Genomic DNA, 15,564 nt, shown 5'->3' with positions numbered 1-15,564 from the left:
GATTCAAAAGCAGAGACGAACGTCGTTTTATTTCACCGGGGCAGAGATGAAGAGCAGGACTGTGACATGCAGGAATCTTTGTTCATAATGGCCTAAAACTCTGTGTGGTTTGAGGCCCTGCTCACCCATAAGTACCATCACAACACACGACAATGATTAACTAAAAATGATCACACCATTTCTAAACTATTGACACTCAAACATGGCTTGAGGTGTTTAACATTAACATCAGGATCGTCAACTGCTCGCAGCAAATAGGAGCGAAAAACCCGATTAGTGAACCGGGAAAATTCTCCTATGGCCCCATTTGGCGACCGACTGAGTCATTGGCTGTGTTCGAAACCGCATACTTCTCCTACTACTCATACTAACTTTCTGAGCTAGTATGCGAGTTTGAGTAAGCGAGAAGTTCCCGGATGCATACTAGATTCTCTGAAATGTTGGGTATGCATCATGAGGTTACTACTCATACTCAAACTACCCAAGATGCAACGTAACGTGACGTCGCCGATCGTCATTTCCTGTCAAAAAGGCAGTTTCAAGCTAGCTACAACGAGGGTAGGTTCACTTCCTGTTTTCAAAACAAAAGCACCAATTGTATGGTAATGGCTTTCCCTATGATAAAAGGCAACGGGTATTTTGTTTTGTGAAAATAACCGGAAGTGCGTTGCTCACTGCGGCTAGCTTTAGTAGCGCCGAATCTGTGGGAACAAAATTGTAAACAGCCGGTATTTTGTCAGGTTTTCAACACGTTGGGGATCTAAACGACTACTTTCTCGCCTGAAAATGTTTCAAATGTTGCTAAAGTTTACAGAGTTTAGAGCTTAAGAGAAATCAGCTTCAGGCCGGCTGATTTCGGCTCGGGCAGGAGCGAAATGCATTGTGGGTAAACGCTCTGCATACTGTCTGATCGATGAGTATGTAGTATGCAGAATGCGGTTTCGAACACAGCCATTGTCTAAGGTCCCACTCCGATCAGCCGAGTCACATTTATTGGTTTTATTAATGAAAATTACAGTTAAAGGTGCCCTGGGAAACTTTACTCCTTAATGATACGTACAGGCCTCAGATCTCCGACAACACTCCTTTAATTTGTCACTTTTCTTATCAAATTTTGAAGATTTTTTTTTAACAGACAAAGTACAAAGAAATTATCTTCAGCTTTGTGGCAAAGCAAGACAGAAAGGTTTGTAGGATATTCAATTCAATTCAATTCAAAATGTATTTATTCAGCAGATTAAAACAACCTCAGCTGACCAAAGCGCTTCACAACAGCAACTGCATCACATATTAAGAGAGTCATCAATAAAATAGCAATAAGAATAACTTTATCGCAGATAAATCCCCGGTTACCTTCTCTAGTTTGTTTCTACTTTAGTTTCCAGACACAAAGATGATGAAAATAATTCATTTTCTACCTTTGTCTGTTGAATAAGAATTAATAAACTTTCCCACTTTTCCTTTAAACCGGAGCGGATCGAAGGTATTTAGTCCTTTTGACCCTGTAAAATGGAAGTTGTGTGCGGCACACCGTACACTCTGGTGCTTTTAATACAGAGTGAGAAACTCTGTATTAAACTGCTGTGATGTTGGTGTCTTGTGCCTTTAAATTATGTACAAACAGGTTTTATTTTTATGCAATTGAAAGAACAGCAGTGCTCACAGTTGGGGCTGATTTCAGTTCTTCTGGTAGTTTGTTCCAGTTGTGTGCAGCATAACAGCTAAAAGCTGCTTCACCGGGTCCAGTTAGAACTCTGGGCTCCACTATCTGACCTGAGTCAGCAGATCTCAGAGCTCTACTGGGTTTATACTCTGCTAGCATGTCATTCATGTGTTCTGGACCTAAACCATTCCGTGATTTGTAGACGAGCAGCAGAACTTTAAAATCTATTCTGTATCTGACCGGGAGCCGATGTAAAGACTTTAGAACTGGGGTGATGTGATGTGATCTCTTTGTTCTGGTTAAAACTCGGGCTGCAGCGTTCTGAATGAGCTGCAGCTGTTTGAGACTCTTTTGGGGGAGTCCAGTCAGAAGACCGTTACAGTAGTCAAGTCTGCTGGAGATGAAAGCATGAATCAGCTTCTCCTGATCTGTTTGGGACATGAAACCCTTAATTCTGGATATGTTCTTAAGTTGATAAAAGGCTGATTTGGTGACTGATTTGATATGATAGTTGAAGGTCAGGTCTGAGTCTATCAGCACGCCGAGGTTCCGGACTTGGTCTTTAGTTTCTAGAGACAGTGACTCAAGATGTTTACTGACAGCAAACCTCTTCTCTTTGTTGCCAAACACAATGACCTCAGTTTTTTCTTGATTTAACTGAAGGAAATTTTGGTTCATCCACTCTTTGACTTGCTCTAAGCAGTCGCACAATGACTCTATAGGACTGCAGTCATCTGGAGACAGTGCCAGATATATCTGTGTGTCATCTGCATAGCTGTGGTAGTTGACTTTAGAGTTCTTCAGAATTTGACCCAGAGGCAGCATGTATAGAGTGAACAGAAGGGGTCCAAGAACTGACCCCTGAGGAACTCCACATGTCATAGCCACTCGATCAGATTGATTACTTCCAATAGTCACAAAATAACTCCGCTCCTCCAAGTAGGACCTGAACCATTCTAGGACTGTCCCGCTGAGTCCTGCCCAGGTTTCCAACCTGTTCAGCAGTATACTGTGATCCACAGTGTCAAATGCAGCACTGAGATCCAACAATACCAGAACTGACACCTTGCCTGAGTCAGTGTTCAACCTTATGTCATTTAACACTTTAATAAGAGCCGTTTCTGTTCTGTGGTGAGGTCGGAAGCCTGACGGAAGCAAGACCAAAGAAGCAGCAAAACTAAGCAAACACGAAGCGAAGAGTCCAAAAACAGCTGCTAGCACCAGTGTTGTTGATTTTTCATTCTGTACTGTGCGTGTGTCCCAACTTTACTGTAAGCGCACTAAACGCACAGGTCCTGGTTAGGGCTGCACAACGTCACTTGTGGCTTTTAGGCTAAAGCTAGCAGACTCTACGTATAACAGTAACTCGACCTGTTTAACATATCAAGTTACGTGCTGACAGAACGTACACACAAAGAGATAACCACACCGTCACTGAATGTAAACATGGCTAAACATGCTGCTAAAGTAACACACACATAATGAATTGACGTTAGCGTAACAAAAGCTAACTTTAGCCTGAAGTTAGCAGCCCATTTGCGCCAGGAGTATGTGGAAAACGTACTAATGTATTAGCTTACTATGAAATTGATCGATTATGTTAACAGCATTTGTAACTTACCTTCGAAAAAATATCCCTGTGGCGAGCCTTAAGGTGCCGCAGCAGATACTTTTTAGGTTTTAATTGACACACACAATAAGCAGAAATGTCATGCATTTTAAACGTCTGACAGATCACCCACTAACATTTTCGCCCATTCTCGTCTCGTCAACGAAAACTCACACACGTCTCGTCATGTTTTCGTCATCAGAGAGCTATGTTTATCTCGTCACCGTCTCGTTATCGTCATGAAAAAAAGTGGCGTCAACGAAATGATTTCGTCATCGTCATCGTTGACGAAAACAACACTGGCTAGCACACAAAATGTTGGTTTATAAGGAGAAGATTTACTGCCATTCCAGAACAGGAGGCAACAGGAACAACATATACAGTGTAATTAAAAGCCAAATATATACTGTCTTATACATCGTGCTGCAAACCTCTGGGAGCAGAAGGGAGCTGCAGCAGATGTCTGTCCCTGGAAATCCTGCCTTTAATGAAACGAAACTATAAGAAAACCCCCTGTTGCTCAGTGAGGAGCAGTCGAGCACTTTTAGGCCCGATGAGTTTGGGGAAAGCAACACAGATCAGGAGACAGAAGACCAGGAAAAAACAATTAAAAACTTAGTAATTCTTAGTAATTCCTCTAAAAAGTAGGGCTGGACAACAATTAAAATGTTTAATCTAATTAATCACATGATTTTCCTGATTAATCACGATTAATCGCATTTGTACGCAGAATCCCAAAATAAATCCAAAAGTAGTGTCTAGCTTTTAGCATTTAGCTTTATTTTAAATGTGCTGCCATATGAATGAAAGTGCCATAACATTTGTTGTGCAAACACACTTTTAACATCAGCATCTTTCTGTAGTTTTTGTGTAGAAGCCTCGCTCCAGGCTTGGATTTGCGTACAAATGCGATTTAATCGCGATTAATCAGGGAAACCATGTGATTAATTAGATTAAACATTTTAATCGTTGCCCAGCCCTAGTTTCTTTTAATCAGAACTATAATATTTCATAGACTGACGCTGCCTGTTGGAGCTCACGTATCAGCTTTGGATTTTGCGTACAGATGCGATTAATCAGGGAAATCATGTGATTAATTCGATTAAAAATTTTAACCCTAGAAAATATTGAAAATATTGACTCATTTTCTGGATTTCTGTTGAGTGGAGAAGCTTCTGTCCATCTTCTCAATAAGTTCGGTGCTGCAGGCAGACGGTCAGATGTGTGCATTCAAGCAGATAAACGAGTTTTCGTTTATAAGTTTGTGATTAAAAGCATGCACACAGTAAAAGGCGACTTTAGCTGCAGTCCAACCTGACACGGACCTTTTAAATCTCCATTTTTCGCATCTATCGGACAGCTGATATTCTTTTAATTCACTCGTTTACCCATCTGACTGGTGGGAAGGCGCCTCGTGCACCTGTGGGGCTGCACCCTGCAGGCTGATGCTTCTGCTGACTCTGCATTTTGCTTCCATCTCCAGTGTGCTGCTGTCTCATCGTTTCTCATTATTTCACCGCCTCTGTTTTTCTCTCTCCTCCTCCCTCCTTTATCTCCCTTATCTTTCCCCTGCCCCCCCCGTCCTGTGAGCAGAAGTTCACTAAGGAGGCCCCTAAAGAAGACCTGGATGTCCTGATTCAGCCGCTGCTGGAGCACTGCAGCTCGGAGAAGATGAACACGTGGCTCGGTATCTATTTCCCTGCCTTTTCTGCTCTCTGTCACACACATGCAGACACGTATGAGCGTGCACGTCACATGCACGTCACAGGCGTTCGCTCTGCATTAAGCAGGCCTTACATCACAGCTTTCCTTCTCCTCCCCCGCCGCCCCCTTTCGTTTGATTCCTCCTTTCTCTGCAGCTTTTCTCCTTCTTTTCTTCTCTTTTTCTCTCGGCCTACGCAGTCCCTCTCCGTCACTTTTCCGTCACTCTTCCGTCTCTCCGCTGTCTTTCTTAGCGTGGAAGCTCTTATGGAAGTATAATGGTGCTGAGATTCAGACAATATGGGTCACAAACTGGGCCAGTGCCCTGTTGCGTTTTCCCTCTGAAGAAGCGAAGCCGGCAGTTTAATTTCAGGCCGAATAAAGGAAACAATGGACTTCCTGAGAAAGCGTCGAGCTTTAAGTCAGTCACAGATTCTCTTTTCCAGTCGTTTTCCGTGTTATTTTGTCAGCCTTCAGCCCCATTTCAACCGTTCTTCTCTTTATCGCGCCAACATTTTTGGCTTCCACGTCACCGCCCACTTACTGCCTCTAAAGTTGCATTGTTAACTGGAAGCCATGTTTAGTCAGCACAGTCGCATGATTTGACAAATCTGCAGAAAGTTTCTCTTTCATGGGTTTAAAAGCAAACTTTGTGGAAGCATCACGACTTAAAAAGGGATAAAGCAAGAGTTTAAATTAAGTTAGAATGAAATTAAGTTAGTGGAGTTAAGTTAAATTAAATTAAATTAAATTAAATTTAGTTAGGTAAGTTGAGTTAAACTAAGTTTAGTTAAGTTGAATTAAGTTAAGTTGAATTAAATTAAATTAAATTAAATTAAATTAAATTAAATTAAATTAAATTAAGTTAGTTAAGTTAGTTAAGTTAAGTTAAATTAAATTAAATTAAATTTAGTTAGTTAAGTTAAGTTAAATTAAATTAAATTTAGTTAGTTAAGTTAAGTCAGTTAAGTTGAATTAAATTAAGTTTAGTTAGTTAAGTTAAGTTGAATTAAATTAAATTAAATTTAGTTAGTTAAGTTAAATTGAATTTAGTTAGTTAAGTTGAGTTGAGTTAAATTAAATTAAATTAAGTTAGTTAAGTTAATTTAAATTAAATTAAATTAAATTAAATTAAATTAAATTAAATTAAATTAAATTAAATTAAATTAAATTTAGTTAGTTAAGTAGATACATGAAATACACAAAAATTCTTCTCATTTAACCCATCCAGGTTGGCACCTGTTGAACATGCACATGCACATGCACATGCACAGGGTCAAACAACAAATGTTATGGGACTTTCATTCATATAGCAGCACATTTAAAATAAAACTAAATGCTAAAGGCTATACACTACTTTTGAATTCATTTTTGGATTTTGCGTACAAATGTGATTAATCGTGATCAATCAGGGAAATCATGTGATTAATTAGATTAAACATTTTAATCGTTGCCCAGCCCTATTAAGAATACTAAGCATCCTATAGTGTATGCAACACTTACAAAGGCAACTACAGTTTTAAAGAATGCCTCCCATGTTTTAGCATCGTGTGTCCTGTGTCTGTTTCAGTTCAGGAGAACCAGGAAAGCTTTGCTGTTGGGGGCATTAAAGCATGCACTCAGTGGTTGATGTTTTCATTCAGTTCAGCTCCTTTTGCCTCCACACACAGGTGCAAATAACCCTCAGATGATGGAATGATCTCCTGGCTGTCCGCTCACGCTGTTCTCTTTGCTCCTTCAGGTGTGGTTTATGGCTACAAGGGGCTGCTGCTGCTGCTGGGCATCTTTCTGGCCTATGAGACCAAGTCTGTCTCCACCGAAAAGATCAATGACCACCGGGCCGTGGGGATGGCTATTTACAACGTGGCTGTGAGTCCAGAAAGAAACGCCTAAACTCCCGTCTGTCTCTGGCTACTGCAATCCGATTTTTCTTCTGTCTGGCTTTCTCTACTGAATAACAAAAAGCAGCAATGAGTTACTTTTTATTGCCCTGTAACACCAAATGGCTCCGGTGTATCTGTGTGGGTTCCATCAATGCCAGAGTCTCCGTGATTACTTTCCAGACGATACTTTCCGGCCCATTTCAGTGCAGAATGTGTAACTTGACTAGTTGCAAGGGCTTTAAACAAGAACAGGAGGGCGATTATGCTAAACTGCCTCCTGCCTTGATGCTGCGATGGGACGTGCGTTTGCTTTTGTGCGGGTAATTGCCTGCACTTACCAAAACAACAGATTGAAACGCTTCCTGATCCTTGTGTAAGGTGCCGATGCTCCTCCGATGATGTATGGAAGGCAGAAAATGAAGCTTTTATAGATGTTGTTCTATCAAATAAATCGTTTCAGTCCAAGTCGTAGCGCTTACAGAGGTATCAGCGGCGCGTTTATCTCAAGTGGTTTGATAAGAAAAATCAATGCGAAAAACTTTTTATTGGGCCGCAGCCTCGTGATGCACTTCTGTTTCAGTGCTAAAGATCATTTATGTGGGGAAGTATTCTCAGTGTGGGCTGCAGAGTGCATGTATGTCCGTGTGGATTCACTTTGCCCTGAGGGAGGGATGCATTTAAAAATGCAGCCGTTCGGCCGCTGAAGGAGCGCAGCCGTCTGTCGTAACCGTTTCTCAGAGGCCGTTGATACAAAGTGAATCATATTAAATGGAGGCACCTGGGATGCACTTTACACTGAAATAGAAGCCATTATGTACACCACCAGCACTTTAGACAAATATCTGCTGCCACTTCCTGACACCCTGACACCAAGCGACTTCAAAATTGATGTAAAATGTCTGGAAAAAAAGGGTTTCTGTCACTTTTACTGCCAGAGGATTTTTCTACTTTTTTCTGTGCTCCTTCTATGGATCCCTGTTGATAGATTAAAAGAAGCATCAGCTTATAATAAACCAGTTTATCATTTATGGGAGCATTACATTTAATTTAATTTAATTTAATTTATTTTAATTGTGTTTTTATTTTTTTTATTATTATTATTTTTTTTAGTCATTTATTATTATTATTATTATTATTATTATTAGTTAGTAGTAGTATTTTCATTAGAATTGGTATTATTATTGTTGTTGATATTAATGTAAATATTAATAATTTTTTGAGCTACTTGACTAATTTGAATTTCACCCATTGGGGGATGAATAAAGTATTTTTCTATTCTTTTCTAAATGTGCCCATTTCATGGCATGACGCCACAGTTTGAGACGAGTCTAACGCTGCTGTTTATGTTGCGATGCATCGTTATGACGATGTGAATTGTTAATGTCGGGGGGCCGCCTCCCTCTTTGCTCAGCTGTGAGCGGCGGTCCTGATGAGGCAACGAGGTGGTGATTGTCAGCACGCCGCTGCCTCTTCAGTCATGACTTTTTAATGCTGTTTTCTCACGGGAGACTTCTCCACAACCAGAAACAGATGCCTGATGCTTATATGGATGCCGTCTTCCTCTTCCTTTGTTCCAAACTCTCTTTATTTTCTTCTTCCGGCAGGTGTTGTGCCTCATCACGGCTCCGGTGACTATGATCCTGTCTTCCCAGCAGGACGCCTCCTTTGCCTTCGCCTCCCTAGCGATCGTCTTCTCGGCCTACATCACGCTCGTGGTGCTTTTTGTGCCCAAGGTGACTGACATCCCCCACAAACACGCCCGTCAGAGTTTAGCAAAAGTAAAGGCCAAACATTTCAGAATGAAGTTCGGCTCGTGCATCTGAAAATTCATATTCTCTGTTTCTCTTTTATTGGGAGAATGCTTTAAGGCATTCTCACTATTAAGTTCCTGTTTCTCTTTATGATTATTATTCCGCCAGTTTTCGGCACCTAACTACTCCTGCATACTTTCAGCTATTTCTACAATTTTGGTATCAAAATGTTCAACTCTTTCAGCAGATTCCTGCTATCATTTTTGGTGTTTTTAACTTTTACACTTTTTAAGATATTCAACTTTTATTCAAAATTTCCCGTCATTCAAATGAATGGAAACTGCTTTCAGCCCCTCCCAAATAATCTCCCTCTTTCCAACCTAAATACTTCTGCATGCTTTCAGCTAGAGACACCATTCAAACTTTAAATGGGTCACAAGACATTCAGCTATTACCAACTGTTTCAGCTTTTTCAAATCTTCAGACAATTTTGAAATGTGACAGTTTCAAAAACATGAACATTTTGCTCCGTCTTGATTTTTATGAATGAGCACACAGTTGAGTGCGTGCTGATGAGTTTCAAATTTTTCAGTTTTTTCAAACAAATTCCTCTAACTTTCATACAGTTTAACTTAGAGAAACAGATTATACCTTAAAATGTAGGAAAATTTGTCCTCTTTCAGCCAATGTAACTACCAAAGAGCTCACATTTACAGAATTTCAGCTATGAGCTTTGAATGAGATCAACCTCTCAAATTCTCTGACTAACTCCAATGTTCAGTTTGGTAGTACATAAAAATAAAAAATTCCTTCAACCAATACCTCAGGAACAGTTTTTACAGCTAAAATGGAACTATTTTCTGCTTTTTTAGCATGGTCAGCTATCCCCATTCAGCTCATAAGCATTCTCACTGCTGTTTGGCAGGAACAGCTCTCTCTAGTTTCTGTTTGCAATTTCACCGATAAGGTGAAATGTTGCGAAACCTTCTCAGACTTCTGCGTTTGTAGCTGCTGGAGACATTTTCAGATAAAGTGAGACATTTCACAACACGATTTAGATTTATTCTGATAGATGGAAGAAGAGCCGCGTGGTGCACATGCTGCAGGAGATCCAACCTCGAAGTCACATTATCAAGATTACAGTCTGATTGTCGGGTTATTTCTGGGACCGCTGTGCGGTGACGCCACCAAAAAGGTCCCAACTGAAACTTTTTCTGTCCTCAAATTGTTAAGATGCGTTGGGTAAGGACACGAATGCAGACTTCAAAAAACAAGACTTGATTTATTAAATGTCCTTTATTTCTGCAGCCCTTTACAGACAGTCCTTACGGTGTACCAAAGTGCTTTACATCAGGTGATAAATAAAGAGAAGAAGAAGTAAAAACAACAAAAGAACAGTGAAAGCAATAAAATACAACAAAATCGAATAAGATAAAGTAAGATAAAAGTGTCATCATACTACTGGGTATTAAAAGCCATCCTAAATAAGTAGGTTTTTAGCCCAGATTTGAAGAGGCTTTTTATTAAAAGTGTATTTTTTTTGTTATTTGTTTTTGATTTTATTAATCAAAAACAAGGTCAAAGAAAAACGCGGCTGAGCCGGATGACAAAAGTAGAACTATGAAAACAAAATATGACTAAGACAAAACGAAGAACATGACTTGGAAAAACAAAAGACTTAACTTGGTGTGGCATGAAAGGTAAATGTGCAAGGATCTCACCCAGACTGAGAGAAAACAGGGAACCTAAATACTGTGGATGAGTGCAGATGACGTGAGTGAAACTAATAGATAGATAAATAGATAGATAGATACTTTATTGATCCTGAAGGAAATTAAAGCATCCAGTAGCAAGATATAAGAAAGCAATAAAAATGTTTATACAATTATAAACACTTTAAAAACAATCTAAGAATTTAAAAAACAGTTTAAAAATGTAAAAAACAACTAAAAAAACAGTTTGACAATATAAAGCGACCAGTGAAGTAAGACAAAAAGTGAAATATAAAGTGAGCAGTGAAATTCAGAAGTGCCATCACTGAGAGCTGCTGTACGGCCTGATGGCCGGAAGGACAAAAGAGTTGTTGAGTCTGTTGGTGGAGCAGGATTGAGACAGCACTGCCACTGAATACACTCGTCCACCTGAGGAAGGGTGGTGGGCGTTGTCCAGTATGGACAGCATTTTGTCCAGGGTCCTTAACATAGGGAGTGAGGGAAAAACAATGGCAAAACTAAAACTAAACATGAGCTAGAAAACTAAAGACTAAACACCAAGGCATGAGAAACTAAAACATGAGAGAACACAAAACTAAGAACTAAAAACATGACGCAAAACCCCATGTTCATGACACAAATATTAGAGAGATTCTCCGAAGATTCAATCAGCACAGATGTATTCAGATGCATTCTGCAGGGTGTCGTCCCTCGCAGCGGCCTGCTTGGCCTCCATGTTGACTCTCTGTTCCTGTGGCGGTGCAGATGCGGCGCCTCATCACCCGGGGGGAGTGGCAGTCTGAGCAGCAGGACACTCTGAAGACCGGATCGTCCACCAACAACAACGACGAGGAGAAGTCCAGACAGCTGGAGCGGGAGAATAGGGAGCTGCAGAAGATCATCCAGGAGGTGAAACACACAATTACCTCTTTAGGTGTTGCTTTATATTAAAGGGATAGTTCGCCTCTTTTGACATGAAGCTGTATGACATCCCATATCAGCAACATCATTTATGAACATGAACAACTAGCCGGACTACCTTCATCAACACCAAAACGAGGCTGGAACTCTGCTCACAGGACGCAGCAGGGGGGAAGAAGATGTTCATAAATGATAATGTTATTATGGGATGTCATACAGCTTCATGTCAAAAGAGGCGAACTATCCCTTTACGGTCTGTGGAACAAGGTGCTTTTTAGCTGTTAAAAGATGCCTCGACACAAGTCCATCCACAACGTTTCCTGCTGACGAGCACACAGGCAGCACCTTCTCTGCCCAGGCCAGTTCCAACCAACAATAAGTTTCGGGAAATTAAGCTTGGTAGTTTTTAAATGGTAACAAAGCGCAGTCAGAAAACTGGCTGGAGAAATAACACGACACTGACACATGGGTGTTTCAGTTACCATGACGTTTGAACTGAATCTAGTAAGTGTTCCTCCCATTATCCAGAATAGAACAATCAGGCTGATATTTTTTTTGTTATTTATTTATTTTATTTTATTTTATTTTTTTTATTTATTTATTTTTTTTAAAAATTATTTTATTTTATTTATTTATTTATTTAAATTTTTTTAATTTTAATGATTTTATTGCCTTCTTGTGATTTTATGTAGCTGTAAAGCACTTTGAATTGCCTTGTGTACGAATTGCGCTCTACAAATAAAATTGTTCGCCTGCTGTAACTCTTTTTTCTTTGTGGTTTCAGAAAGAGGAGCGGGTGTCGGCGCTCCGCAACCAGCTGGCTGAGCGACAGGCTCTCCGCAACCGCCGCCCACCCTCCACCGGCCAGAATCAGAACCACAACGCCCCCCTACCCTCGTCCCAGCCGGATCCCAAGTCCCTGCTCCCCCCGCCGGGCTACCCGAACCCCGCCACGGACAACCACTCCCTCCCGCCGTCCTTCTCCAACTCATCCAACCTCTACCCCGCGGACAGCAAGATGAGCCGCAACCACTGTCACAACAGCCAGATCCCCCTTCTGTACAAATGAGCCGGAGACGCGGGGGGGGGCGGGGCTTAGCGGGGTGGGCGGGGCTAGGCGGTTTCACAGTGCACACACGGGCGACACGAAACACAACGAGACTCTGTGACTTTCACCTGTTTGGGCGGAGACACTGAACAACGAAGTCACACTCGCAGGTAAACACGCGTCCTCACAGCTTCGATCTCACCGTGTTCAACCCAAACAGGATTCCAGCACACCTCAGACCGGCAGCATGAAGTCTTTCCCGAGATCGGGTGGACCGCGGAGCTCCCAGTCATTCCTCATCCGTTCCCCGGTTCTGTTGCGGAGACACCGAGTTCCAGGAGCTGAAAAGGAAAGCGTGCGTGTTCGTGTCTTTGCTGTTTCATCTCCAGGTTTCGTCGGTCCGGTTCGTTGACTTTCACACGCAGTAGTGATTTCTATCGTTCTGTAATATTTGATCTGTTTCGTCATGGAGTCGTTGTTCTGTTATTTGTTTCCTTTTCCGGGAGAGAGCTGAAGCTACGTAGAGTTTTCTGCTTTCACTCAGAAAGTGATGGTGTGCATTCTTAAATAGCCATAACTTAGTCAGGGGGCTCGGCATGTATACAGAACTGCATTCTTTACCGAACCGGTGACCCATATCACAGGAAAACGTGTTGAGTGCTTGCAGAGTTTTGAGGAACTTTGATAGTTTTTGGCAGGTTGAAATGATTGATTTCTTTTTCTATTTGTGTTGTTTTAGTTTTGTTCTAGAGATTGTTCAGAAAAAGGACGGTTTGCACCACTGAACGCCTCCCAACTGCAGCCTTTGAGCTTTTTTTGTTTCATTTAGTGGGAAAAAGTAGTGAATGAGAATGCTGATTCAGATCAGTTCTACTCCCTCATACTTCCCAAAGAAAAGTCCTCCTTATATACTGATGACAAACTGGCATTTGTCAGACCTACGTACCATGAGAAATTTAGCTTTGACCCTCAGTAAATGCAGCAGATACTTACATTTTAAAGGTAAAGAGTGCACGTAAAGACCCTCGGTGCGGCCGATACTTACATTTTAAAGGTAAAGAGTGCACGTAAAGACCCTCGGTGCAGCGGATACTTACATTTTAAAGGTAAAGAGTGCACGTAAAGACCCTCGGTGCGGCCGATACTTACATTTTAAAGGTAAAGAGTGCACGTAAAGACCCTCGGTGCAGCGGATACTTACATTTTAAAGGTAAAGAGTGCACGTAAAGACCCTCGGTGCAGCCGATACTTACATTTTAAAGGTAAAGAGTGCACGTAAAGACCCTCGGTGCTGCAGATACTTACATTTTAAAGGTAAAGAGTGCACATAAAGACCCTCGGTGCAGCCGATACTTACATTTTAAAGGTAAAGAGTGCACGTAAAGACCCTCGGTGCAGCGGATACTTACATTTTAAAGGTAAAGAGTGCACATAAAGACCCTCGGTGCAGCGGATACTTACATTTTAAAGGTAAAAAGTGCACGTAAAGACCCTCGGTGCAGCGGATACATACATTTTAAAGGTAAAGAGTGCACGTAAAGACCCTCGGTGCAGCAGATACTTACATTTTAAAGGTAAAAAGTGCACGTAAAGACCCTCGGTGCAGCTGATACTTACATTTTAAAGGTGAAGAGTGCACGTAAAGACCCTCGGTGCAGCCGATACTTACATTTTAAAGGTAAAGAGTGCACGTAAAGACCCTCGGTGCAGCCGATACTTACATTTTAAAGGTAAAGAGTGCACGTAAAGACCCTCGGTGCAGCCGATACTTACATTTTAAAGGTAAAGAGTGCACGTAAAGACCCTCGGTGCAGCAGATACTTACATTTTAAAGGTAAAGAGTGCACGTAAAGACCCTCGGTGCTGCCGATACTTACATTTTAAAGGTAAAGAGTGCACGTAAAGACCCTCGGTGCTGCGCAGGCTCAGTTTTCCAGCATTGGTTGGAGCCGTCTCTGGGAAGTGTTGGCTTCTCTTTGGCTGAGTGGGAGTTTGCCGTCCTTCTTTCTCTACAGTCTCTCGTGATGACGAATGGTGATGTAAGAATGTCAGGTGCAGTTTCTAGTCTCTCCGGCCTGAAAATCAAAGCCACTTCATATTTGTACTGCTTTGAGAAAAAAGGGGCTTCAGCGATTTCTGCAGATATTCAGAGAAAGCACAGATTTTATACATGGGAATTGGTTTGTTCTTTTTGTTTGGTTTTCCCACAGACAATCGGGAATGATGCTGTTTCGTAATTTATTTTTGCCTTTAAATGAGTTGTAAAGAAAATATCAAAGAAGGGGTTTAAAGTCTAGTGAGAAACTGTATTTATTCAGCAGTTAATCTGGATGTTCTATTTCATTCATGAGCTATTTTCAGATATTCTAAAGCAATGAAGCCAGACAGCAGATAAAGTAACCGTTTGTCAGTGTATTTATGTGTTTAGATATATATATGGATGTATATCTGAGCATGCACTTTAACCTGAACACACGCGGGCTGCTGCTGCTTTTCCTGTTGCAGTTATTCAGACAGCTCAGGGTACGGAGGATAACTGAATGAAGTAGGTCATAAGTTTGAACTGTACCTGGATCAGAAAAGTGTAACATATGAATGCATAAATCATTTAAGAAATGTTCTATTATCTTGCACATATATGCTAATATACATGGATTTGGGGATATTTGTATTCACTATATCTAAGATCTTTAAATGTTGATATATTTCAGAGTGTGTGTACGCTAATATATGGGTAACATGAATAAAATAACTGTTTTTTCACTTGATAAACTGTGTTTTCGGGTCTCTGACGGGGTATTCTGAGGTGTGCACTGGAAAAAATGCCCCTCCAAAAATAAGTAAAAAAACAACAAATACGAGACGTTTCCCAAAGTCAACTCCTGTGTATTTATTTGTATTTATTTGTATTTCAATCATTGGGTTTTCGGTGAGAAATGTTCTATATTTATATACTTTGTTCACAGAATTAAAATGTAAAAAAAACAGTCATATATCTGCAACTCTTTTCATATTCGAGGCATCAAACGCACTGGAAAAAATGCCCCTACAAAAATAAGTAAGAAAAACAACAAATAAAAGACGTTTTTGCTTGAAATAAGCAAAAAATCTGCCAATGGAACTAGTGAAAATCGGCTTGTCAAGATTTCTTGAAATAAAATGTGATATTTAGGACTTTTGAGATAAAAGGGATCTAGAAATTAGCTTAAAAACCGCTTCAAATGAAAAAAAAAAGCTTGTTTCATGTGAAATATGACTCAAAACAAGATGTGTTCG

The 15,564-nt window shown here is 40.7% G+C and overlaps 1 protein-coding gene across 3 annotated transcripts in view; it reads left to right on the top strand.

Annotated features, from left to right (window-relative positions):
- The window catches only part of gabbr1a (gamma-aminobutyric acid (GABA) B receptor, 1a), a 180,949-nt gene extending 165,889 nt beyond the window's left edge, over positions 1-15,060 (top strand). For all 3 annotated transcript variants that reach the window (XM_075466322.1, XM_075466321.1, XM_075466323.1), the window contains exons 20-24: positions 4,866-4,959; positions 6,715-6,842; positions 8,461-8,589; positions 11,085-11,228; positions 12,025-15,060. In XM_075466322.1, the coding sequence (XP_075322437.1) occupies positions 4,866-4,959; positions 6,715-6,842; positions 8,461-8,589; positions 11,085-11,228; positions 12,025-12,309 (780 nt within the window). In that variant the 3' untranslated portion in view covers positions 12,310-15,060. The remainder of the gene's footprint in view (positions 1-4,865; positions 4,960-6,714; positions 6,843-8,460; positions 8,590-11,084; positions 11,229-12,024) is intronic.
- The last annotated feature ends 504 nt before the right edge of the window (positions 15,061-15,564 follow it).

Source organism: Odontesthes bonariensis, chromosome 5 (genome assembly GCF_027942865.1).
Source record: "Odontesthes bonariensis isolate fOdoBon6 chromosome 5, fOdoBon6.hap1, whole genome shotgun sequence".
NCBI lineage: Eukaryota > Metazoa > Chordata > Actinopteri > Atheriniformes > Atherinopsidae > Odontesthes > Odontesthes bonariensis.
Note: the sequence above shows the minus strand (reverse complement) of the source record. Positions and strands in the feature narration are given on the sequence as shown.